Below are 26,659 nucleotides of genomic sequence, written 5' to 3'. Positions count from 1 at the left end.
GTTAATTCACTAAATATCCATTCCACTATTTGCTGTTGTCATCAAGCATTGTCATAGAGAAATAAGCAAACCCTACCCTAAGACTAATTTCTAGGACTTGTCAAAATTACAGTGAAGAATTTTAAGAAGGCATTGAGCAGGATATCCATTCATATACAAGTTCATATACACTTAGTGCTAAAGAGTTACTTGAATATTATGGTTAACAAAATGAATACACAAAACTAAGCCATTAATTAGTCACTAGCTAGGGAGCAAATGTACCTTGAAAACTTCGACAGTTCTAGTATGCGTTTTACTACATCAGCAAATGCTTGGAAGGACCCATGCCAGTGGTACATAATTCTTCCTTGCTGCTTGCCCAGGGTAGTCGACAACATTCTCATGCAAAGATCCATCAACCAAAGAATACTCGCTCCAGTTCCCAGACCACCCAGTAAAGTATAAGCAGTCCCTTCGAACTCCCGGATGATCTGGACCAAGGGAACCTGCAAACTCATGAATATTGAAGAACAAGCTACAACCACCAAGGCTTTCGGTCCTCGCCCACTTTCTCTCCCCGGACTTCCACCGGAAAACATGGTACGTCGAGGTTCTGACAATGAGCAATAGCTCACCATGGCACTCTGCGAGCCATAAAGTCGAACAATTCAGAACTGTCTCCGCACTCAGTTTATCCTCAAGAAACGATAACACCACCGAATTGTTGTCAAGCTCGACGGTAGCAAGGCCGTAATTCGGGTAAGTCAGCGCATAGAGCTTGCCTTTCACGGAGATCAGACTGTAAAGCTGGTAGCCTACATCGCACCAAGCCGCTCGCCAGTGAGCATCCCCGGTGCGGCAGTAGTAGATCTCAGGCCGCCATGGCGTGAATGCAATGATGAGGTCGCCGGAAAAGATAACTGCGTCACACTCTTCTGGCGGGCCAGGGTGGCGGGCTCCGGCTCGCTTGCCTGTGAGTAGGTGGCGGATGCGGAGGTCGAGGCGGCTGGCGTCTTGGATGGCGACGCGGCAGCCGAAGGAGTGGAAGGAGGTGGGGCCAGGGTCCCCAGGGGCGACGCGGGCAGGGAAGAGCCAGCGGAGACAGGCGAGGATGGGGCTCCGGCGGGCGCAAGGGAGGCGGAAGCGGAGGATGCGGCGGAGGGGGACGTGGAAGAGAGCCTCCGAGTCAGAGGCCTTGTGGCGGACGAGGAGGAGCGGGCCCTGGGAGGCGAGGTTGGACGACGACAGCGGGAGGCGAGCCCGGTAGGCGCGGCAGGCGGCGCGGAGGGCGAAGAAGTCCTCGAGGGTCGTCAGCCGGCTCGCGACCAGCGGGATCAGGTCCGGTAGGAAGTACGGCGAGGACGAGGCGGGGTTTGCGGAGATGGTGGTGGTGGAGGGGAGGGCGGCGGCCGGCGGCGAGGTCCTCGTCCGGCGCTTCCCCCACTTTCCCATTCCTCGCCGCGCTTCTGCTCCGATCGGGTGCGGCGCTGGGTTGGCGACGTGGTGTGTGCGAATGCTGTTAGGTTTAGATTCTTATATTAGGAAGGCCGTTAATGGTCCAGGCCGGGCTGGACCTATTGTGTATTGGGCTTGGTTCGTTGAATTTCACAAAGGGCTTTCTCTCAAAACAAAACAAAAAAAAGATCGTGAATATTCATTCCACTAGCTTTCCCACAAGTTTCACTGCGATGTAATACTATGGAGGCAGCGGGCTAGACTGGAATGGCTTCCACACGGCGACAAAAAATACATATTTTTTTCACCTCAGGGCGAGTCGTCGTCGTCGGAAGAACCAAATCAAGATGCTGCAACTCCCTGATGGAAGAGTGATGGAGGATACTGCTGAACTGGAAGAGATGAGCACATCCTTATATTCCAATTTATATATGTATGACGGTGTTCAAAATATGGAGCAGGTATTAAACATTGTCCCATGTAAAGTTTCTTCGGCATTGAATGGTAGTCTTAATGCACCATATAGTCAAGATGAGGTCAACCAGGCCATGTTTCAAGTGTTCCCCATCAAGGCACCTTGTCTAGATGGATTTTCAGCGCACTTTCTTTCATAAAGTTTGCGGAGAAGAGGTAACTATAGTAGTTCTCATGATTATGAAGGGTGCTGAGTCAGCTGAGTGCACCAATGATACTCTACTAGTGGTTGGGGCGCCACCTGGTGGCGCCGCCTCAGAGGAAGCTGGGCGGTGCCAGGTGGAAGGCGCCCCTTCCACTTTATTTTCTATACTATGCAATGTTATTACATAATAGGCATATTAAGCAGCAGGGAGTCAGGAAAAATCAGATTTGGGATCATCAGGAACAAAATTTAAAGTTCATTACACAATTGATGAAACAAGTGACGCGTGCATCTTGGCTCATCTCCAAAAAAAGAAGGAACAAAATAGTGACCGTGGATGGAGTGACTGATCTTCACCTCGAGCTCAATGCATCCACTATCCCAGATCCCGGGCTAGTCTCCGTCGTCGTCGCCGCCGCAGCCCGCAGGTAACCACTGTATTTTTTTGAGCCTCACCTCATAATTTCAGTGCAAAATGCAGCCACCATCTTGGAATTCCTTGAGAATCCCTGCCCAAGTACACCATATACATCCACTCTAGTATGGTTAATGCAATAAAGGAAGTTGGGTACTTTTTCTTGGATGTCATCCTTGGATTCAAATCCAATTGAGCAGCTCTGTTGAGGGCATTGTTGGTGCTTCCACCTCCTTGAACCTTCAGAGCAAGGCTCCAGATTTTGTATTTTGAACCTAGGGCAGAGCATATGGTATGAGATTGAACAAATCAAGAATGAAGGAAACAAATCATGCCATAATTTCTTTTAGACACTCCCTAAGTTGAGATTGTGAATAATGAGAGAAAAAACTATCGAATATGTCTCCTTTCATTTTCAGCCGTTTCCCTTCAAATGTGAATGCATCAATACACAGATATGTTTTCTATTAACACCCAATCCGAAACAAAGCTAACTATAATAAATTAGAGAACACAATTCAATAGTTTTCAGTGATGTTACCAAAGAATTATAAAATGTTATTTGAAAGTGTACATCATACCTTTACTACATTGGTATTCATAATTATTTGAGTGATGAACTGATCTTTATTTACCTATTATATTTTTTTCGCCAAAACCTAAAATAATATAACCTTGGCAAGAGGTATCCGTAAACCTGCACAACCTCAGGTTGTAGTTCTGCCTGATCTATCTCCTCCAACACCCATAGTTAAAACTTTGAGAGTTATATATTTATCTTAACTGATAGGAATAAACACAATAACAATCACTACTAGGAAAAAGCCTAGCAGCAGCATGGGTTTTGGGCCTATTAGTAGCGCAGGGACCGGCGCTACTAATAAGGCGCTACAGCTAACGTATAGCAGTAGCGCCTGTTGTCCCACGCTACTGCTATACATGAATAGCTGTAGCGCTCTTTAGAAAAGGGCGCTGCTGATATTATCTGCAGCGCTGTTTACTGGGAAGCGCTGCTGGTAAGGCGGCGCTACTGCTATATTTTCCCTCCTCGCTACTACTAGTTTTATTAGTTTTTTCCCTGCATATTTGTTTTGTATTTGTTTTGTATTTGAATAGGCTTTATACAATAATCTTTAGCATATCATACACATACAAATGTATCATAGCATATACATACAATTAGTCTCATCAAATCATGTCATCATCATAATCATCATCCAACACAAAGTGGTCTCTCGTCATCATCTCGAAAATAGCAATAAAAGTCTCGATTACCTGCAAATACATGCATCGTCATCCATCTAAACAATGATATACGTGAGAAGAGCTATCACTTTGAGTACATGAGTTCGTATCCCTCTCTCGCGTTAGCGTGAACCTAAACTAACTACTGCCTGTCGCTCGGAAACCGGAAACCGGTACACCTGGGCCTGACACTCTGGCCACTTGTCTTATATATACTCCTGGCGTAGCACTTCTTCGCCATCTATGATCTATGCACCTGCATCGTCACATGAGTCGATGATATGCAACATATATAGTTGAGCAACAGAAAGAGACAGACTTGGCAAAAAATAGAAACAACATATCATAAGCATAAATAACAAAGTTCATCGTACCCCAAAATGCCCTAACTAGAGTGATTTTCGCTAGTCGAGGAGGAGGACAGTTTAATTACATCACAAATAAAGTTTCACCATGCATAACTCAAAGTTTTTTCATACAGAAAGTATGGACTAAACGGACACATTGTCCTATATCGACAATCACTCCAACATGTCGTTCCATCCATCCAAGTCAGGGAGATAGTCCTTGAGCTTAGTGAAAGGCTTCATGTCGAGACGCTGAGAGGCTATCCATGTTCGGATGTCTTCCCGCGACATTTGTCCTTCTCCGTAGAACATCCCTGTTTTTCCGACGACCTCCTTCATGATGATTTGGGCAAGTTCGCGCTGGATGTTATAGAACTCAGCTCGAAGTCGATGATCCTCGATATCTCCTATGTCCTTTGGCCATTGCAGAATATGGGCATCGCTGGATCTAGGTGACATGCGAAGGTTCTGGTGATCCCGTCTGTACTCCAGCATGTGTTGTAGGACATAGAATCCATCATTAAGAGAATCGTTCGGTTGCTGGATGCTGCAGAAGTCAGTCTTATGGCCGAAGGCGGCCCTACCGCCCCTTGTCTTCTTGTCCCTGACCTCTCCACCCCTTGCTTGGTAGTAAAACATAGCACTGTCGAGAACATCCTTGATGTCGGTGTAATCCTTTTTGTGAATGTTCTTCGACGAGTCCAAGTAAAGAGCGTGGGAGAATCGGGGGTAGAGGATGATGAGGACGGCACGCCTGCCGCTACGCAAAATAAGTACACCTCAAATTGATTAGCCTCCACCGTGCAAATGAATGATTGAAATCAAAGGAACGATAGCAGCGCGGATGACTTACACGGGATGATAAGGCACGAGAATCGCCTCGTCCTTATTAGCGAGCATGAAATTGACGATGTAATCCCTCGCGTATTCACGGTGCTTTGCGCAGACTCCCAAGAAGCCCTCGTGCGTGTAGTACGGGTCAGCGACACAGATATTAGATATCTGCTCAACCCCGATGATGTAGTTCATGTGCAAGGCATAAAGGCGGACAAACGTAAAATCCAGCTTTCTTCACGTGAAACATGTGAATATGTAATCAAATCGGAGGAAGAACTTATCCGCGGGGAAGCTGTCGACATACGACATTTGCCGCGGAACGTTAACCACGTAGAGTGGGTATCCTGGATCTTTCGAGGCGAAGAGGCCTTTCTCTACCCGCAGCACATCGTCATGAAGTCTCCTTAGATCGCGAATCTGACCCGTAGCGCTGTTGCAGGTAGGATTGGTTGACTGGGGATATGCCATTTAACCGCATCGGGGATATCTATACGGTCCTGAAGCCGAGGCTGCTGAGGCGGCTGGATCATAGAATCAGCTTTTTTGCCTTTCCTCGCTCTCTTCCTAGACTTCTTTACTACCCCGGAAGTGAAAAAAATATGCCCTAGAGGCAATAATAAAGTTATTATTTATTTCCTTATATCATGATAAAGGTTTACTATTCATGCTAGAGTTGTATTAACCGGAAACATAATACATGTGTGAATACATAGACAAACAGAGTTTCACTAGTATGCCTCTACTAGACTAGCTCGTTAATCAAAGATGGTTATGTTTCCTAACCATGGACAAAGAGTTGTCATTTGATTAACGGGATCACATCATTAGTTGAATGATCTGATTGACATGACCCATTCCATTAGCTTAGCACCCGATCGTTTAGTATGTTGCTATTGCTTTCTTCATGACTTATACATGTTCCTATGACTATGAGATTATGTAACTCCCGTGTGCCAGAGGAACACTTTGTGTGCAACCAAATGTCACAATGTAACTGGGTGATTATAAAGGTGCTCTACAGGTGTCTCCAAAGGTACATGTTGGGTTGACGTATTTCGAGATAAGGATTTGTCACTCCGATCGTCGGAGAGGTATCTCTGGGCCCTCTCGATAATGCACATCACTTAAGCCTTGCAAGCATTGCAGCTAATGAGTTAGTTGCGAGATGATGTATTACGGAACGAGTAAAGAGACTTGCCGGTAATGAGATTGAACTAGGTATTGGATACCGACGATCGAATCTCGGGAAAGTAACATACCGATGACAAAGGGAACAACGTATGTTGTTATGCGGTCTGACCGATAAAGATCTTCGTAGAATATGTAGGAGCCAATATGGGCATCCAGGTCCCGCTATTGGTTATTGACCGGAGACGTGTCTCGGTCATGTCTACATTGTTCTCGAACCCGTAGGGTCCGCACGCTTAAGGTTTCGATGATAGTTATATTATGAGTTTATACGTTTTGATGTACCGAAGGTTGTTCGGAGTCCCGGATGTGATCACGGACATGACGAGGAGTCTCGAAATGGTCGAGACATAAAGATTGATATATTGGAAGCCTATGTTTGGATATCGAAAGTGTTCCGGGTGAAATCGGGATTTTACCGGAGTACAGGGAGGTTACCGGAACCCCCCGGGGAGCTATATGGGCCTTAGTGGGCCCTAGTAGAAAAGAGAAGAGGCAGCCTAAGATGGGCCGCGCGCCCCTCCCCTCCCTTGGTCCGAATAGGACAAGGAGAGGGGCCGGCCCCCCTTTCTCTTTTGCCCCCTCCGCGAATCCTATTCCAACTAGGATTGGGGGGGGGGATCCTACTCCCGAAGGGAGTAGGACTCCTCCTGGCGCGCCTCTCCTAGGCCGGCCGCACCCCCCCTTGAGCCTTTATATACGGAGGCAGGGGCACCCCTGAGGAACACAAGTTGATCCACGTGATCATATTCTTAGCCGTGTGCGGCGCCCCCTGCCACCATAGTCCTCGATAATATTGTAGCGGTGCTTAGGCAAAGCCCTGCGACAGTAGTACATCAAGATCGTCACCACGCCGTCATGCTGACGGAACTCTTCCCCGACACTTTGCTGGATCGGAGTCCGGGGATCGTCATCGAGCTGAACGTGTGCTAGAACTCGGAGGTGCTGTAGTTTCGGTGCTTGATCGGTCGGGCCGTGGAGACGTACGACTACATCAACCAAACGCTTCCGTTGTCGATCTACAAGGGTACGTAGATCACACTCTCCCCTCTCGTTGCTATGCATCACCATGATCTTGCGTGTGCGTAGGAAATTTTTTAAATTACTACGTTCCTCAACAGTGGCATCCGAGCCTAGGTTTTATGTGTTGATGTTATATGCACGAGTAGAACACAAGTGAGTTGTGGGCGATATAAGTCATACTGCTTACCAGCATGTCATACTTTGGTTCGGCGGTATTGTTGGATGAAGCAGCCCGGACCGACATTACGCGTACGCTTACGCGAGACCGGTTCTCCCGACAAGCTTTGCACATAGGTGGCTTGCGGGTGACAGTTTCTCCAACTTTAGTTGAATCGAGTGTGGCTACGCCCGGTCCTTGCGAAGGTTAAAACAGCACCAACTTGACAAACTATCGTTGTGGTTTTGATGCGTAGGTAAGATTGGTTCTTGCTTAAGCCCGTAGCAGCCACGTAAAACTTACAACAACAAAGTAGAGGACGTCTAACTTGTTTTTGCAGGGCATGTTGTGATGTGATATGGTCAAGACATGATGCTAAATTTTATTGTATGAGATGATCATGTTTTGTAACCGAGTTATCGGCAACTGGCAGGAGCCATATGGTTGTCGTTTTATTGTATGCAATGCAATCGCGCTGTAATGCTTTACTTTATCACTAAGCGGTAGCGATAGTCGTGGAAGCATAAGATTGGCGAGACGACAACGATGCTACGATGGAGATCAAGGTGTCGCGCCGGTGACGATGGTGATCATGACGGTGCTTCGGAGATGGAGATCACAAGCACAAGATGATGATGGCCATATCATATCACTTATATTGATTGCATGTGATGTTTATCTTTTATGCATCTTATCTTGCTTTGATTGACGGTAGCATTATAAGATGATCTCTCACTAAATTATGAAGATAAAAGTGTTCTCGCTGAGTATGCACCGTTGTCAAAGTTCGTCGTGCCCCAGACTGAAGGAAATATGCCCTAGAGGCAATAATAAAGTTATTATTTATTTCCTTATATCGTGATAAATGTTTATTATTCATGCTAGAATTGTATTAACCGGAAACATAATACATGTGTGAATACATAGACAAACAGAGTGTCACTAGTATGCCTCTACTTGACTAGCTCGTTAATCAAAGATGGTTATGTTTCCTAACCATGACAAAGAGTTGTTATTTGATTAACGGTCACATCATTAGTTGAATGATCTGATTGACATGACCCATTCCATTAGCTTAGCACCCGATCGTTTAGTATGTTGCTATTGCTTTCTTCATGACTTATACATGTTCCTATGACTATGAGATTATGCAACTCCCGTTTGTCGGAGGAACACTTTGTGTGCTACCAAACGTCACAACGTAACTGGGTGATTATAAAGGAGCTCTACAGGTGTCTCCAAAGGTACATGTTGGGTTGGCGTATTTCGAGATTAGGATTTGTCACTCCGATTGTCGGAGAGGTATCTCTGGGCCCTCTCGGTAATGCACATCACTTAAGCCTTGCAAGCATTGCAACTAATGAGTTAGTTGCGGGATGATGTATTACAGAACGAGTAAAGAGACTTGCCGGTAACGAGATTGAACTAGGTATTGGATACCGACGATCGAATCTCGGGCAAGTAACATACCGATGACAAAGGGAACAACGTATGTTGTTATGCGGTCTGACCGATAAAGATCTTCGTAGAAATATGTAGGAGCCAATATGAGCATCCAGGTGTCCCGCTATTGGTTATTGACCGGAGATGTGTCTCAGTCATGTCTGCATTGTTCTCGAACCGTAGGGTCCGCACGCTTAACGTTACGATGAAAGTTATTATGAGTTTATGCATTTTGATGTACCGAAGTTAGTTCGGAGTCCCGGATGTGATCACGGACATGACGAGGAGTCTCGAAATGGTCGAGACATAAAGATTGATATATTGGAAGCCTATGTTTGGATATCGGAAGTGTTCCGGGTGAAATCGGGATTTTACCGGAGTACCGGGAGGTTACCGGAACCCCCCGGGAGCTATATGGGCCTTAGTGGACTTTAGTGGAAAGGAGAAAGGGGCAGCCCAAGGTGGGCCGCGCGCCTCCCCCCTCCCCTAGTCCTATTAGGACAAGGAGAGGTGGCCGGCCCCCCTCTCTCTCTATCCCCCTCGGGGAATCCTATTCCAACTAGGATTGGGGGGGGGGGGGAGTCCTACTCCCGGTAGGAGTAGGACTCCTCCTGCGCCCTCCTCCTGGCCGGCCGCCCCATCCCCCTTCGATCCTTTATATACGGGGGCAGGGGGGCACCTCTAGACACACAAGTTGATCCTTGAGATCGTTCCTTAGCCGTGTGCGGTGCCCCCTGCCACCATATTCCACCTCGATCATATTGTAGCGGTGCTTAGGCGAAGCCCTGCGACGGTAGAACATCAAGATCGTCACCACGCCGTCGTGCTGACGGAACTCCTCCCCGACGCTTTGCTGGATCGGAGCCCGGGGATCGTCATCGAGCTGTACGTGTGCTAAGAACTCGGAGGTGCCGGAGTAACGGTGCTTGGATCGGTCGGATTGGGAAGACGTACGACTACTTCCTCTACGTTGCGTCAACGCTTCCGCAGTCGGTCTGCGTGGGTACGTAGACAACACTCTCCCCTCTCGTTGCTATGCATCATCATGATCTTGCGTGTGCGTAGGAAAATTTTGAAATTACTGCGTTCCCGTGGCATCCGAGCCTAGGTTTTATGGTTTGATGTTATATGCACGAGTAGAACACAAATGAATTGTGGGCGATATAAGTCATACTGCCTACCAGCATGTCATACTTTGGTTCGGCGGTATTGTTGGACGAGACGACCTGGACCAACATTACGCGTATGCTTACGCGACACCGGTTCTCCCGACGTGCTTTGCACATAGGTGGCTTGCGGCCGACTGTCTCTCCAACTTTAGTTGAACCGAGTGTGGCTACGCCCGGTCCTTGCGAAGGTTAAAACGGAGTCGATTTGACAAACTATTGTTGTGGTTTTGATGCGTAGGTGAGATTGGTTCTTGCTTAAGCCCGTAGCAGCCACGTAAAACTTGCAACAACAAAGTAGAGGACGTCTAACTTGTTTTTGCAGGGCATGTTGTGATGTGATATGGTCAAGGCATGATGCTGAATTTTATTGTATGAGACGATCATGTTTTGTAACCGAGTTATCGGCAACTGGCAGGAGCCATATGGTTGTCGCTTTATTGTATGCAATGCAATCGCGCTGTAATGCTTTACTTTATCACTAAGCGGTAGCGATAGTCGTGGAAGCATAAGATTGGCGAGACGACAACGATGCTAAGATGGAGATCAAGGTGTCGCGCCGGTGACGATGGTGATCATGACGGTGCTTCGGAGATGGAGATCACAAGCACAAGATAATGATGGCCATATCATATCACTTATATTGATTGCATGTGATTTTTATCCTTTTATGCATCTTATCTTGCTTTGATTCACGGTAGCATTATAAGATGATCTCTCACTAAATTATCAAGAAGTGTTCTCCCTGAGTATGCACCGTTGCGAAAGTTCTTCGTGCTGAGACACCACGTGATGATCGGGTGTGATAGGCTCTACGTTCAAATACAACGGGTGCAAAACAGTTGCACACGCGGAATACTCAGGTTATACTTGACGAGCCAAGCATATACAGATATGGCCTCGGAACACGGAGACCGAAAGGTCGAGCGTGAATCATATAGTAGATATGATCAACATAGCGATGTTCACCAATGAAACTACTCCATCTCACGTGATGATCGGACATGGTTTAGTTGATATGGATCACGTGATCACTTAGAGGATTAGAGGGATGTCTATCTAAGTGGGAGTTCTTAAGTAATTTGATTAATTGAACTTAAACTTATCATGAACTTAGTACCTGATAGTATCTTGCTTGTTTATGTTTGATTGTAGATAGATGGCTCGTGCTGTTGTTCCGTTGAATTTTAATGCGTTCCTTGAGAAAGCAAAGTTGAAAGATGATGGTAGCAATTACACGGACTGGGTCCGTAACTTGAGGATTATCCTCATTGCTGCTCAGAAGAATTACGTCCTGGAAACACCGCTGGGTGCCAGGCCTGCTGCTGGAGCAACACCAGATGTTATGAACGTCTGGCAGCGCAAAGCTGATGACTACTCGATAGTTCAGTGTGCCATGCTTTACGGCTTAGAATCGGGACTTCAACGACGTTTTGAACGTCATGGAGCATATGAGATGTTCCAGGAGTTGAAGTTAATATTTCAAGAAAATGCCCGGATTGAGAGATATGAAGTCTCCAATAAGTTCTATAGCTGCAAGATGGAGGAGAACAGTTCTGTCAGTGAGCATATACTCAAAATGTCTGGGTATAATAATCACTTGATTCAGATGGGAGTTAATCTTCCAGATGATTGCGTCATTGACAGAATTCTCCAATCACTGCCACCAAGCTACAAGAGCTTCGTGATGAACTATAATATGCAAGGGATGAACAAGACTATTCCCGAGCTCTTCGCAATGCTGAAAGCTGCGGAGGTAGAAATCAAAAAGGAGCATCAAGTGTTGATGGTCAATAAGACCACTAGTTTCAAGAAAAAGGGCAAAGGGAAGAAGAAGGGGAACTTCAAGAAGAACAGCAAGCAAGTTGCTGCTCAAGAGAAGAAACCCAAGTCTGGACCTAAGCCTGAAACTGAGTGCTTCTACTGCAAGAAGACTGGTCACTGGAAGCGGAACTGCCCCAAGTATTTGACGGATAAGAAGGATGGCAAGGTGAACAAAGGTATATGTGATATACATGCTATTGATGTGTACCTTACTAATGCTCGCAGTAGCACCTGGGTATTTGATACTGGCTCTGTTGCTAATATTTGCAACTCGAAACAGGGACTACAGATTAAGGAAGATTGGCTAAGGACGAGGTGACGATGGGCGTGGGAAACGGTTCCAAAGTCGATGTGATCGTGGTCGGCACGCTACCTCTACATCTACCTTCGGGATTAGTATTAGACCTAAATAATTGTTATTTGGTGCCAGCGTTGAGCATGAACATTATATCTGGATCTTGTTTAATGTGAGACGGTTATTCATTTAAATCAGAGAATAATGGTTGTTCTATTTATATGAGTAATATCTTTTATGGTCATGCACCCTTGAAGAGTGGTCTATTCTTATTGAATCTTGATAGTAGTGATACACATATTCATAATGTTGAAGCCAAAAGATGCAGAGTTGATAATGATAGTGCAACTTATTTGTGGCACTGCCGTTTAGGTCATATCGGTGTAAAGCGCATGAAGAAACTCCATACTGATGGACTTTTGGAACCACTTGATTATGAATCACTTGGTACTTGCGAACCGTGCCTCATGGGCAAGATGACTAAAACACCGTTCTCCAGTACTATGGAGAGAGCAACAGATTTGTTGGAAATCGTACATACAGATGTATGTGGTCCGATGAATATTGAGGCTCGTGGTGGATATCGTTATTTTCTCACCTTCACAGATGACTTAAGCAGATATGGGTATATCTACTTAATGAAACACAAGTCTGAAACATTTGAAAAGTTCAAAGAATTTCAGAGTGAAGTTGAAAATCATCGTAACAAGAAAATAAAATTTCTACGATCTGATCGTGGAGGAGAATATTTGAGTTACGAGTTTGGTGTACATTTGAAAAATTGTGGAATAGTTTCGCAACTCACGCCACCCGGAACACCACATAGTAATGGTTTGTCCGAACGTCGTAATCGTACTTTACTAGATATGGTGCGATCTATGATGTCTCTTACTGATTTACCGCTATCGTTTTGGGGATACGCTCTAGAGACGGCCGCATTCACGTTAAATATGGCACCATCAAAATCCGTTGAGACGACGCCTTATGAACTGTGGTTTGGCAAGAAACCAAAGTTGTCATTTCTGAAAGTTTGGGGCTGCGATGCTTATGTGAAAAAGCTTCAACCTGATAAACTCGAACCCAAATCGGAGAAATGTGTCTTCATAGGATATCCAAAGGAAACTATTGGATACACCTTCTATCACAGATCCGAAGGCAAGACTTTTGTTGCTAAATTCGGATACTTTCTAGAGAAGGAGTTTCTCTCGAAAGAAGTGAGTGGGAGGAAAGTAGAACTTGACGAGGTAACTATACCTGCTCCCTTACTGGAAAGTAGTACATCACAGAAAACTGTTTCAGTGACACCTACACCAGTTAGTGAGGAAGCTAATGATAATGATCATGAAACTTCAGATCAAGAAACTACTGAACCTCGTAGATCAACCAGAGTGAGATCCGCACCAGAGTGGTACGGTAATCCTGTTCTGGAAGTCATGCTTCTAGATCATGATGAACCTACGAACTATGAAGAAGCGATGGTGAGCCCAGATTCCGCAAAATGGCTTGAAGCCATGAAATCTGAGATGGGATCCATGTATGAGAACAAAGTATGGAATTTGGTTGACTTGCCCGATGATCGGCAAGCGATTGAGAATAAATGGATCTTCAAGAAGAAGACTGACGCTGACGGTAATGTTACTGTCTACAAAGCTCGACTTGTCGCAAAAGGTTTTCGACAAGTTCAAGGGGTTGACTACGATGAGACCTTCTCACCCGTAGCGATGCTTAAGTCTGTCCGAATGATGTTAGCAATTGCCGCATTTTATGATTATGAAATTTGGCAAATGGATGTCAAAACTGCATTCCTGAATGGATTTCTGGAAGAAGAGTTGTATATGATGCAACAAGAAGGTTTTGTCGATCCAAAGGAAGCTAACAAAGTGTGCAAGCTCCAGCGATCCATCTATGGACTGGTGCAAGCCTCTCGGAGTTGGAATAAACGTTTTGATAGTGTGATCAAAGCATTTGGTTTTATACAGACTTTCGGAGAAGCCTGTATTTACAAGAAAGTGAGTGGGAGCTCTGTAGCATTTCTGATATTATATGTGGATGACATATTACTAATTGGAAATGATATAGAATTTCTGGATAGCATAAAGGGATACTTGAATAAGAGTTTTTCAATGAAAGACCTCGGTGAAGCTGCTTACATATTAGGCATAAAGATCTATAGAGATAGATCAAGATGCTTAATTGGACTTTCACAAAGCACATACCTTGACAAGATTTTGAAGAAGTTCAAAATGGATCAAGAAAAGAAAGGGTTCTTGCCTGTGTTACAAGGTGTGAAGTTGAGTCAGACTCAATGCCCGACCACTGCAGAAGATAGAGAGAAAATGAAAGATGTTCCCTATGCTTCAGCCATAGGCTCTATCATGTATGCAATGCTGTGTACCAGACCTGATGTGTCCCTTGCTATAAGTTTAGCAGGGAGGTACCAAAGTAATCCAGGAGTGGATCACTGGACAGCGGTCAAGAACATCCTGAAATACCTGAAAAGGACTAAGGATATGTTTCTCGTATATGGAGGTGACAAAGAGCTCATCGTAAAAGGTTACGTTTATGCGAGCTTTGACATTGATCCGGACGATTCTAAATCGCAAACCGGATACGTTTTTACATTAAACGGTGGAGCTGTCAGTTGGTGCAGTTCTAAACAAAGCGTCGTAGCAGGATCTACATGTGAAGCGGAGTACATAGCTACTTCGGAAGCAGCGAACGAAGGAGTCTGGATGAAGGAGTTCATATCCGATCTAGGTGTCATACCTAGTGCATCGGGTCCAATGAAAATCTTTTGTGACAATACTGGTGCAATTGCCTTGGCAAAGGAATCCAGATTTCACAAGAGAACAGAGCACATCAAGAGACGCTTCAATTCCATCCGGGATCTAGTCCAGGTGGGAGACATAGAGATTTGCAATATACATACGGATCTGAATGTTGCAGATCCGTTGACTAAGCCTCTTCCACGAGCAAAACATGATCAGCACCAAGGCTCCATGCGTGTTAGAATCATTACTGTGTAATCTAGATTATTGACTCTAGTGCAAGTGGGAGACTGAAGGAAATATGCCCTAGAGGCAATAATAAAGTTATTATTTATTTCCTTATATCATGATAAATGTTTATTATTCATGCTAGAATTGTATTAACCGGAAACATAATACATGTGTGAATACATAGACAAACAGAGTGTCACTAGTATGCCTCTACTTGACTAGCTCGTTAATCAAAGATGGTTATGTTTCCTAACCATTGGACAAAGAGTTGTTATTTGATTAACGGGATCACATCATTAGGTGAATGATCTGATTGACATGACCCATTCCATTAGCTTAGCACCCGATCGTTTAGTATGTTGCTATTGCTTTCTTCATGACTTATACATGTTCCTATGACTATGAGATTATGCAACTCCCGTTTGCTGGAGGAACACTTTGGGTGCTACCAAACGTCACAATGTAACTGGGTGATTATAAAGGAGCATTACAGGTGTCTCCAAAGGTAGATGTTGGGTTGGCGTATTTCGAGATTAGGATTTGTCACTCCGATTGTCGGAGAGGTATCTCTGGGCCCTCTCGGTAATGCACATCACATAAGCCTTGCAAGCATTGCAACTAATGAGTTAGTTGTGAGATGATGTATTACAGAACAAGTAAAGAGACTTGCCGGTAACGAGATTGAACTAGGTATTGGATACCGACGATCGAATCTTGGGCAAGTAACATACCGATGACAAAGGGAACAACGTATGTTGCTATGCGGTCTGACCGATAAAGATCTTCGTAGAATATGTAGGAGCCAATATGGGCATCCAGATCCCACTATTGGTTATTGACCGGAGACGTGTCTCGGTCATGTCTACATTGTTCTCGAACCCGTAGGGTCTGCACGCTTAAGGTTACGATGACAGTTATATTATGAGTTTATGCATTTTGATGTACCGAAGTTGTTCGGAGTCCCGGATGTGATCACGGACATGACGAGGAGTCTCGAAATGGTCGAGACATAAAGATTGATATATTGGAAGCCTATGTTTGGATATCGAAAGTGTTCCGGGTGAAATCGGGATTTTACCGGAGTACCGGGAGGTTACTGGAACCCCCCCGGGAGCTATATGGGCCTAGTGGGCCTTAGTGGAAAAGAGAAGAGGCAGCCTAAGATGGGCCGCGCGCCCCTCCCCTCCCTTGTCCGAATAGGACAAGGAGAGGGGGTCCGGCCCCCCTTCTCTCTTTTGCCCCCTCGCGAATCGTATCCAACTAGGATTGGGGGGGGGGGCGAATCCTACTCCCGGAGGAGAGTAGGACTCCTCCTGGCGCGCCTCTCCTAGGCCGGCCGCACCCCCCCTTGAGCCTTTATATACGAGGCAGGGGCACCCCTGAGGAACACAAGTTGATCCACGTGATCATATTCCTTAGCCGTGTGCGGCGCCCCCTGCCACCATAGTCCTCGATAATATTGTAGCGGTGTTAGGCGAAGCCCTGCGACAGTAGTACATCAAGATCGTCACCACGCTGTCATGCTGACGGAACTCTTCCCCGACACTTTGCTGGATCGGAGTCCGGGATCGTCATCGAGCTGAACGTGTGCTAGAACTCGGAGGTGCCGTAGTTTCGATGCTTGATCGGTCGGGCCATGGAGACGTACGACTACATTCAACCAAACACTTCCGTTGTCGATCTACAAGGGTACGTAGATCACACTCTCCCCTCTCGTTGCTATGCATCACATGATCTTGCGTGTGCGTAGGAATTTTTTTGAAATTACTACGCCCCAACAGGAAGGTCGTCCATAATACGTTGAGACGGCAATTCAGGCACCGACTCATGACGCTCAAACCCTGAGGAGGCGCCAGTATAGACATACTATTCAGTGCCATCGTCGTCCTCATCCTCATCCATGGCGACGTCATCAGCGACTAATGGAGCCTCCTCCTTACCCCGTCCGCTATCACCCAACCCGACACCCGACGCTAATTGGGTAGGTGGGGTGTTGATGTTCATACCTTGCCGAGGCTGCGTGCTCGTGGGTGTGCTCCTGGCCGCCTCCAGACGAAGCAGACTCTTTGGCCACAACAGGACCCACCCATTGCAACAATCACCAAGCCGCCGCGGTGTCTCGTCGTCATCCCCGATTAGTATTGGAGGAGGCAAATTCTCATGGCCCGGTTTGACACTGGCCACGAAAACCTTGAAGACGTTTGGGGGGATCGGCCAGCTATGGAACAATGGTTCCTTCGGCTTCATTATCGTCGCCTTCCCCACGTCCACCTTTGGTCGCCGATGGTGTACAATATGGTGCACGGGGTTTCGTCGGCCTGCAAAGAAAAGTCTACGACGTGAGACATTCGAAAGGCAACGAAAATGGGAGATTATACATTTATATTGAAGGGGGCCGGTGTGACAGATACCGTGAGGGCATCGAGTCAGCCAAAGACGAAGCACCACTGAGCACGTCCGGTGCGGGAGCAGTCGAGCCGGGTGGGAGGGTGCGGGAGCAGGTGCGGGAGGTGCGGGAGGGCTGATGCAACGCTAGTCGAGCTGCTCCCAAGAAGTCGCAAGGGGAAAGTCCTCTGCATTTTTCTGGATTTTGCCTTGTCCAAGTGATAACGCGTCACCAAGGAAGTAGACAAATATGCAACCACCTGTTTTGCGGCAGCTACCGCTGTTGCGACTGTCTGAGATGATTTCTTCTCAACCGCAATCTCAACCTTCTTGTCGATGTTTTCTTCGGTTAACCTCCGTCTTTCCTTTCTCTCCTCCATGGTCTCACGGTAGTACTTCTTCCACGTGGCGCCGTCTCCGACACCGTTCACGGTCGAGTATCCATCGGTTGTCGTTTCAATATGTTCAACGTCTGGTTGAATGGAGTGTCCCACTTGGGCCTCGCCAATGCCTCAAACGGCGAGTCGCTTTCGGCCGCAATCCGGTGCTGTTCTCTCTGCAAAAGGCACAAGGATCGTTTACAAATATGACTAACATGTGCAGTCGAATTGATCAGAAACTAAAATTATCAGCAATCTCATGAACTCTGTAATGACCGGTGTTGTCTCGTAAACCTTCTTCACTGGGTCCCAACGGTGCCGGGCCCTAAGGACGTCACATTCCCGCGGGATGGTGAAATCCTCCAAGGGGCCTGGGATGCCAAGACTCGCGGCTTCCGCGTCCTCCTTGGCCCATTTGGACCTCTTTCCGCCGTAACCACGGCTTTCGAGGTGGTGGCTCCCAATGTTTCTCTCTTGAAGCCCCTTCATGTACTGAGACTTTTTTGGCAGCTTCGGCCTCGCAAGTGTCCTTGTATATTTGAATCTGCTCTTTCGTGATTGTCGGATTATCCTTTACAATCTCGGAGTAGGGTTCCTTCTTGTCGATGATCTTTGCTTTCACTCAATTTTTCCAGGTGGCCAACGCGTTGCTAAACTTGGTCATGGCGTGTTTGTTTATCTTCTTCATTGCCGGGTCCTCATCTGGATCTTCATAATCCTTCTCATTCCGGCCCGGGAACAAGAATATCTGGTGAACTTCTTTAGAAGGGAGCTCCTCATATTTTCTATCTTTGGTAGTTTCTCATCATTGATGGTGGCGGTTATCCGTACGATGCAGCCTATTTGATTGCCGTAGCATCAACGCGCTTCCTCGGGCGCCTTTGGCTCAAAATTGCCGTCGTCCACCTCCGTGACCACCAGTCTAGTAGTCTTGAGTTTGTTAGGAAGCCGTTGCCTCTTTGCTTTCGGTTCTACACCGGCTCCGCTCCCCGAGGCAGCGCCGATCTCAGTCTCAGCACTGGTCTCGATGCCGGTCTGAGTCTCAGCGCCGGTCTCAGTCTCAGCACCGGTCTGCGTGCCGGTCTCAGTCCCCGATGCCACGGTTGATCGTCGGCAAGGCTAAAAAATTCGTCTACCGCCTAGTAGATGTCGTCGCAATCACCAGAACCCTGTCCTTCATCGTTGCTAGCCATATTTCCTATGATTAAATCTAGTAAATTAATTCTAGACCTAATAAAATGAATAATGACATACAAAAGGCCTATTTTTGTAGGAACGTTGACTCCTTCCTGGTGCGGCAAATCCCGGGCACTCGATATGTCCTAGTTTGTAGCACAAGTCATGCCGAAATTCACGGAAAATTTCGGCATGACCTTTGCTAAAAAGTGGACAAACGAGAACCTGAAATTTGCGAGAACGGAAATGAATCAACATTCCGGCAAAACATAGGCCACTCAGCTTCATTCCCTGGAAACAACAAAAGGCCACTTGGACACAATCGAAACATGGGCAAACACAATTGAGGAATTTGCATATATCCTGACCACTTCAAATTTGCATGTCCTATAGCGTTTGACACTTCAAGAAAATCTACACAAATCATACATGCTCTCTCAAACTCAATTCAAAAACCAAATATAGATTATATTTAGTTAACTATGGAACTAATCTTTACTCTAAACTAAACCCTACTGCCCTAATTAACATCTAGTCAAACAAACTCAATTCAAAAACTAAACCCTACTGAACTAATTAACATCTACATTATCTACTACTTAACATCGTCTATTATTACCCTAACTAAAAAACATCAACATTATCTACTACTTAACATTAACATCTATTAACTAAAAAGGATGGGTTGGGGGGCTTACAGAGAGGGGAGAGACAGGTGACGGGGAGGTGCTTGGCGACGGAGGTAGGGGCGGGGTGGGCGGCTCAGATCGGGACGCGGCAGTCTTGGCAGGCTCGGGGGCGGTGACGGGCGGGGGTCGAGGGAAGCGAAGGTGAGGTCGAGGGCGGCCCGAGAGGCGGCGGCGGTGAGGCTGGGCGGCCTCGGGCGGCGGCCGTTGAGGATGAGCGCGGCGTCGACGCCGCAGGAGAGGCGGCGAAGTGGGGGCGACAGCGAAGTGGGGGAGACGGCGGCGAAGCGAGGGATCGATTTGGGGGAGAATTGGTGGCCGGGGGGAAACCGTTTTTGCTTAAGTCAAAAGTAACGGTAGCGCGTTAGAGAAAACGCGCTATAGCTAAGTTAGCTATAGTGCTTTTCAGATAGCGCGCTACTGCTACGTCTTCATCATTTTCCCCTTTTTCATTTATTTTTCTTTACATTTTATATTTTTCCTTTCTCCTTTTTCTATTTCTTTCATTTTCATTTACTTCTCTATTCGTTTTTCATTTCATTTTCTTTTTGTTAGCAGTAGCGATTTACACATAAACGCGCTGCTATAATTTTATTAGCGGTAGCGCGGTTTTTGGAAGATCGCTACTACTATATATAGCCCATCGGCTAAGTGATTGGAATTTTAGTAGTAGCGAGTTTTGGTGAGACGCGCTACTGATATATGTCCATCTGCAGCGCGCTTATTTTGCATGCGCTACTGCTATCTAGCAGTAGCTTGCTCTTTTAACAAGCGTACTGCTAAAGTTCTGTGTATAACGTTTTCCCTAGTAGTGAATGGGCAAGAGCATAGTGCATTCAGTGCATCATATACATAATGATCAAGCGAGTATCATATGTTGTAAGAACTGAAGCCTCTAACACAAGTTGAATTTGAAGATTGCAGAAACTATGAGAAGCAGATGGAACTGCAAATAATTGATAAAAAAATTGAAAACATAAGTAAAAAATTGAAAACTATGAGAAGGTTGTGCCTGAAGCATCTAAGCTTGCTCTGTTTCCACTTCTTCTTGGACTAGAGATGTTGAGTAACTTCGTGCCTGCACGTGATGCACTTCTTGACGTTCGACTCGCTGTCCACATCGGCACCATGGTCGGGGCCATAGCCAGCGGCCAGATGGCCGAGCACATTGGCCGGAAAGGGGTGAGAAAATCTTGACCCTTCCCTCCCTCCGAATGAAAATTTGGAGTTGACCTTGTATTAGTCTCGAATCTCATGAGTTATTTAAGTAGTTGTGTGTGGGCATTTGATATGATAATCAGAGAAGAGAAATTGGTGTTGCAGAAAATGTGTAGGTGAAGAATTTTTCTGAAAAAAGTGCAGTATTTTGTTCATGTCATATGCTTGCAAGTTGCAACAAATTAATTCTTGACTACACTAAAGTTTTATTCTTTTATACTCTAATAACAGAGTAATGGAAATGCCTATTGAATTTTCAGTCGTTAACGATGGTGGCGATTCAGAACATCAACGGTTGGCTCGCCATCTCCTTCGCGAATGTATGGCATAATGCACCCACATGTTTTCCAAGCTTATTTTCTGCCCTTTTTCTTCTCACGGCGATACGAGCTTCATGCTTGCTAATCGATGTTTAATCCATAGGACTCATCACTTCTCTACATGGGACGGCTGCTTCAAGGATTTGGTGTTTGTGTCATATCATACATGGTTTGTAATAAAGTATCTTCACTGCATGATTATTCTGTGCCTAGGATGTTCATGACTTTATGCTTTAAGATTTTGAGTACTTCTTAGCTGGTTCAAAAATGTTCAGAAACAAGAGAGCAACTAATATGTCAATATACTGGATGCAGAATGGTCCATGTTTTTTTTTGGAAAAGATGGTTTGTTGTTTATACCTATGCACCCCTACCAAAACTAAATTAACCTTTTGAAATTACAACATGTTTACTTTGTGCCTAGGCCTCAGTGCATGCTGATTTTTATGGCTTTATGCTTTAAGAGATTCGGTACTTCTCCATCGTATATACCAACTTATTTTCTTATCAACAGATTATTGAGCTACCTAATAGTTACAATACTAACTCTTACCACACGGTAAAAGTTCAAAGTAAACTGGACAATGACTACAAACAATAAAATAAAACCTGTGATGACAGAAAGAATAAACAGAAAGGACCATTGGCATCTAATCACAGTTAACAGCTAGAAGCATTGGCACTCATAAGGAAAAGACATAGGAGTACCTGTTATTTTACCCCACACTAGATCATATGGATCAAGACCTTGGTAGTCATGAAAGCTGACAGCAAGTGCAAGTAGTTCATCGTATCCCTTCTTATCCAGGTTAGATGTTCCAAATTTCAGGTTAAGGCACTTCATTTCCTCAGATGAAATGGAAAATTTTATCCTTTCATTAGCTAGGGTAAGGTCTTCATACTTCACCTGTAGTTCGTTTAGCTTTAGATATCAACTACACGACATTTCACATGGCACTCTTTATAGTGCAGACATTACATGGAAAACAGAGTGGTACTCTAAAGTTAGTACAAAGTTAAGTCATCTATTTTAAAACGGAGGGAGTACATCACAAGCCTTTTAGTAAGGAAATTGCAGAAAAGATTATCAAATTCAACTGAGGATAATCCACTCAGCCACAACAATATTTCATGAATAAGAAAAATAAGAACCAGGGATATAGAAAGCATACATAATTCTTGGTTAGTTCCATGTAGGCTGTGATGGAACCCTTGTAGCAATCACCATCTTGGGGCCAGAAAACCTGCATTCACCATCAAAATTCAGGCCCCAGTTTTGCTGCATTCGTTATAGTGATGAAACAAACACATGCTCAGAACAGACATCGTCAAGAACTTACCTTGCACACTAAACCGACAAACGCCTGCGGATCGGCACCCTGAATTTCCAACTTGCGACAAAGCCAGCGTCAAAATTACACAGAGAACAAGTATTCTAGTTGGCCGTTCCTTGTTGCTGAAGCCGTGAGGAGAGTTTCATTGCGAAGCAATCACAAATCCAACTTACTCTACCCATCTTTTCTCAGATGGAGAGGCCACCTCCAGCTGGCTACTGCGGCGCCATCACCTCCGGGGCGCCGAAGTGCTCTCCTTCTACACTCCCCAGCTGCGCCTCGGCTGCCGTCACCCCAGCAGCTCCTCCCCGTCTCTATCCGCGCCCAATGCAAGCAGGGCTAACCCCAGGCTGAGCAGCTCGTGCTTGAGCGGCGCTTCCGCCACGAGCCCCTGCCTAGCGCCTCCTCCTCCTCCCCCCTTCTCCAGCTGCCGCGGCGTCGTCAAGGATGGCCGTGGCTCCTCGAGCCAGGACTTCTTGTGGCGACGGTGGTAGTACTAGTAGGAAATCACAGGAGGCCTGTCGTCAGCAGCGCCGGAGGCGGAGCTGCGGGGCTTCTTGGGGGCGCGGGTGCTGCCGCTTCCATGGGGTCTGCCTTCCCTCCGCACGCAGCCTCCCGAAGGATGAGCAGTAAGACCGAGACCCACGGTGTAGGTCCTTGCCGCTGCCACAGACGCGGCCGAGGCCGGAGTCGGCGACGGCGCCCGCATCTATCTAGAGATTCTTGGGTACCTCAGCGGGGTCGCCTCGCCGGCGGCAGGGGCGGTGTCCATGGCGGCGTGACGCGAGGCAGATGCGCGTCGCCGGCACGGGCAGGCTAGCCCTAGTGCGGTGGATTTGGCGGAGGAATAGGCGGCGTGGGTTCTCCAACGAGGCACGTTAACAAGCAGAGGATCGGCGCGTTTTCACCCATTTTTTCTCTTCCTATCGTCACAGTAAAAAATCCACGTGGGCACAATGAGGGAGCTCCCCTTGCGCTATGGGCGCACAAATCTTGCTGATGTACTTTTTAACATGCATATGCAGCCCAAATGAGCAGCATGTGTCAAAAAAAAAGGTACTCCACTTAACAGAAATACATCATTAAAATGTTCAGGCATATAGCATAGCATAGCAAACAGAGCAAACCAGAAGGTCTATACAGTGTTACAAGGTGGATGCCAGAGCACAACCATCAATTCAAAATAAAAGCTAACATATCTTTGCGGACTTTAACCACAATACGTGTCACTCTTCTTAATACTCCCAAAGCAAAACTATCACTAAGTCACCTGATACCATCTCTTCTTGTTTGTGCCATCCCACCACAATTCATAATGGCCTCAGGTGGCAATTGTGGCATATCTGTAGATAATACAGAACAATTCTAGAAACCGAGAACATATATATAAACCTATGAGAGATCACCAAGAAAATTAAACACCGAAACTTTACAGTGGTATTGACAGAACAAGGCATCACATATTATTTACTCCATTCTCCTAAGAATAATACAAAAGGGACTTCAAACTATGTACCTCCATGAATAACCTATGCTTGAAGCCACATGAACATATTGCCGTCGGTTGCCGGTCTTCCGCATCTACGCACTGGCAAAATAAAGAACAACTTGCTCAAAAGTGTTAAAATGAAATGTAAGCAGATATATAATGTGGGGATTCCCCCAGCCCTGGCCTTGCCAAAATAAATTAAAATGTGGGTGCTTAAATTTTTTGGAATGTATGTCAAGGGAATGTGTACTATAAAAAGAAGGGGGTATTTTCTTTTAGTCATTTGAACAAACAAGCAAGAAGCACCTTCTGTGTCACATAATTGCAGCCATCAGAACAAAAGATTGTTAGACTGTGGATCAAAGATCCATGATAAAATACGTGCACACATCCTATTTGATGCATTAACACAATCCTCCGAAGGGCGCATATACACCATGCATAGAAGAGAAGCTAAACCGAGGAGGAAAAACGAATGAAAATCACAACCAAGAAGGATGGCAAAATCCAGATGTACTGATAATCCTCAACCCATCCAAGGCAAGGCCATAGTCGAATCCCATGGTGGTGGATATAGCTGGCCAAACGCGCCGGGACAAACAGGCCAGCGAGCGAGCACGCCGGCACGGCCCGCCATGGGCCAGGCACGGCACGGGCTAAACGGGCTGCGTGCCGGCACGACACGACCCGTTTAATTCTTTTATATAATTTTCAGAATTTTTTACATATGTATACCTAAAATATAGCCCAATAGGCCTAAAAACCAGCCCAACAGGCTGAAAATACACAACCCAGCGTGCTAAACGGGCCATCGGGCCGGCCCGTTTACTAATCAGGTCGTGCCTGGGCCAAGGAGCTAAACGGGCTGCGTGCCGGCACGACACGACCCGTTTAATTCTTTTATATAATTTTCAGAATTTTTTACATATGTATACCTAAAATATAGCCCAATAGGCCTAAAAACCAGCCCAACAGGCTGAAAATACACAACCCAGCGTGCTAAACGGGCCATCGGGCCGGCCCGTTTACTAATCAGGTCGTGCCTGGGCCAAGGAGCAGCGCCCGGGGGCCGGCACGGCATGGCCCGACTATTAAACGTGCCACGGCGGGCCGTGCCGGGCCAGGCACGATTAGCACAGGTCGTGTTGTGCCGTGCTGGGCCGACCTGTTTGGCTAGGTCATGGTGGTGGAGTATCCCAGGCGGCGGAGCAGGGAAAGGAATAACACACCAGCACAATCGGCGAAGACGAAGACACCACTGACTGCTCGTCCTTCTCTTCGGCGCCACACTCTGAGGCACGACAAGTGTTTTCATCATTCCAGTTCCCATTGAACTGATGCTTGATTCTGGTGCAAACCTACACGAAAGAACACATATTTATGTATATTTCATCAAGTATATGCCAGAAATATCAACAAGCGAAACCTGTGTGGTTTGACCTAAAGTCCCGTCATCCCATCAATTGTGGTTGTGTATGGAGTGCTTCTCATCCTTGCTCTAGAAACATATTTGTATATGTGAATTTGCTAGTCCCAATCATATGTGTAAAGAAAAGGGTAAACATGAACTGGCTATATGCGTTTATTCCAGCATACCGTCCCATGACACGCTTTGCATACAGATCCCTTTCCTTATGAGCTGAAGTAAAATGAGCTAGTATCCAGTATTTAGCAAGATAATAAATCCAACATTTTGTCATGTTAGAACAACCAAGCTGTGGCAGTAAGAAAACTTCCCCTAAAAGTAAAGGGGCACAAAAACTAATATACATCCAAGAAACTAAGGAGGGATAGGAAAAGTAATTGTAGCAATGAAGGCCATCCCCCATCATGTATTATCTACCATCAATTATTGCCCAAGAACACATCTAAATTTAACACGAACAAATGTACAATTTTTTTGTTTTCAAATTCATAGTTTAACTACTAATATACTTGATGAGGTTTGCAAGATCATCCATTAATTTGTTGGGTGCAAGTTCCCCGAGCTAGTAAGAAATAGAGATTCACAAGTAAAGAGCAGAAGGATCACCTCTCGCCCTCTCTTTCGTTGTTGAAGAGTGTAATGTTCCCACCCAAAGATAGGTAAAGCTAAAGCTACTTAATGGCATCCCTAGCTTCATCGAAAAGTATTTATATTTCCACTTAGACCGTGGCATATGAAAATGAAAACATCTATAAATCAAGTGCAATTTACCATTGCCAGAATAGCTGCTGGCATCCATCCAGCACCAGTGCCCTTTGCTTCCTATAGAAACATTAACATTAATGAGAATAGAACTACCAGATAAAAAAGCGATACACTCTGTATCGGGGATATACCCCGCGGTATGACCCGGCCGGAAGTATGACCCGGCCGGACTTGGCGCTTCATCGTAACCCGCCGAAGGATTGGCGACTCACAAGTCTGGCGGTTCACTGGTGTGACAACTCACGAGCCTGGCGACTTAATGATGGCCCCGACGGCGGGTTAGACGGATGACAAGGGCCCAAGGCCCAGTAGGCCGGCTCATGTTATTGTGGGCCGGCTTAAGACGGAAGGCATGAGGAATATTTCCTTTACGAAGAAGCAAGACCCGGACTTGTAATCAACTGATAAGAGAAAATAAACTAGTCCTAGTCCTATTAGGACTCCACATGTAACCCGCCCCTCTAACTTATATAAGGAGGGGCAGG

The 26,659-nt window shown here is 46.0% G+C and overlaps 1 protein-coding gene and 1 long non-coding RNA gene across 2 annotated transcripts; both read right to left on the bottom strand.

Moving 5' to 3' along the window:
• Positions 1 to 303: 303 nt before the first annotated feature.
• On the bottom strand, positions 304 to 1,434 carry LOC125547253. The gene has a single exon (XM_048711204.1). It carries the CDS (start codon positions 1,432 to 1,434, stop codon positions 304 to 306), a length of 1,131 nt encoding a protein of 376 aa, XP_048567161.1.
• Positions 1,435 to 23,559: 22,125 nt separating this feature from the next.
• On the bottom strand, positions 23,560 to 25,362 carry LOC125549323. Its single transcript, XR_007301313.1, has 3 exons — positions 25,213 to 25,362; positions 24,011 to 24,082; positions 23,560 to 23,837 (listed from the first exon to the last, which is right to left on the bottom strand). It is a non-coding gene; the product is annotated as an uncharacterized LOC125549323 (long non-coding RNA).
• Positions 25,363 to 26,659: the final 1,297 nt, after the last annotated feature.

The sequence above is a fragment of the Triticum urartu genome, chromosome 3, assembly GCF_003073215.2.
Source record: "Triticum urartu cultivar G1812 chromosome 3, Tu2.1, whole genome shotgun sequence".
NCBI lineage: Eukaryota > Viridiplantae > Streptophyta > Magnoliopsida > Poales > Poaceae > Triticum > Triticum urartu.
Note: the sequence above shows the minus strand (reverse complement) of the source record. Positions and strands in the feature narration are given on the sequence as shown.

Coding starts and splice junctions, on each gene's coding strand:
- LOC125547253 (XM_048711204.1), bottom strand. CDS start 1,434: ATGGGAAAGTGGGGGAAGCGCCGGACGAGGACCTCGCCGCCGGCCGCC.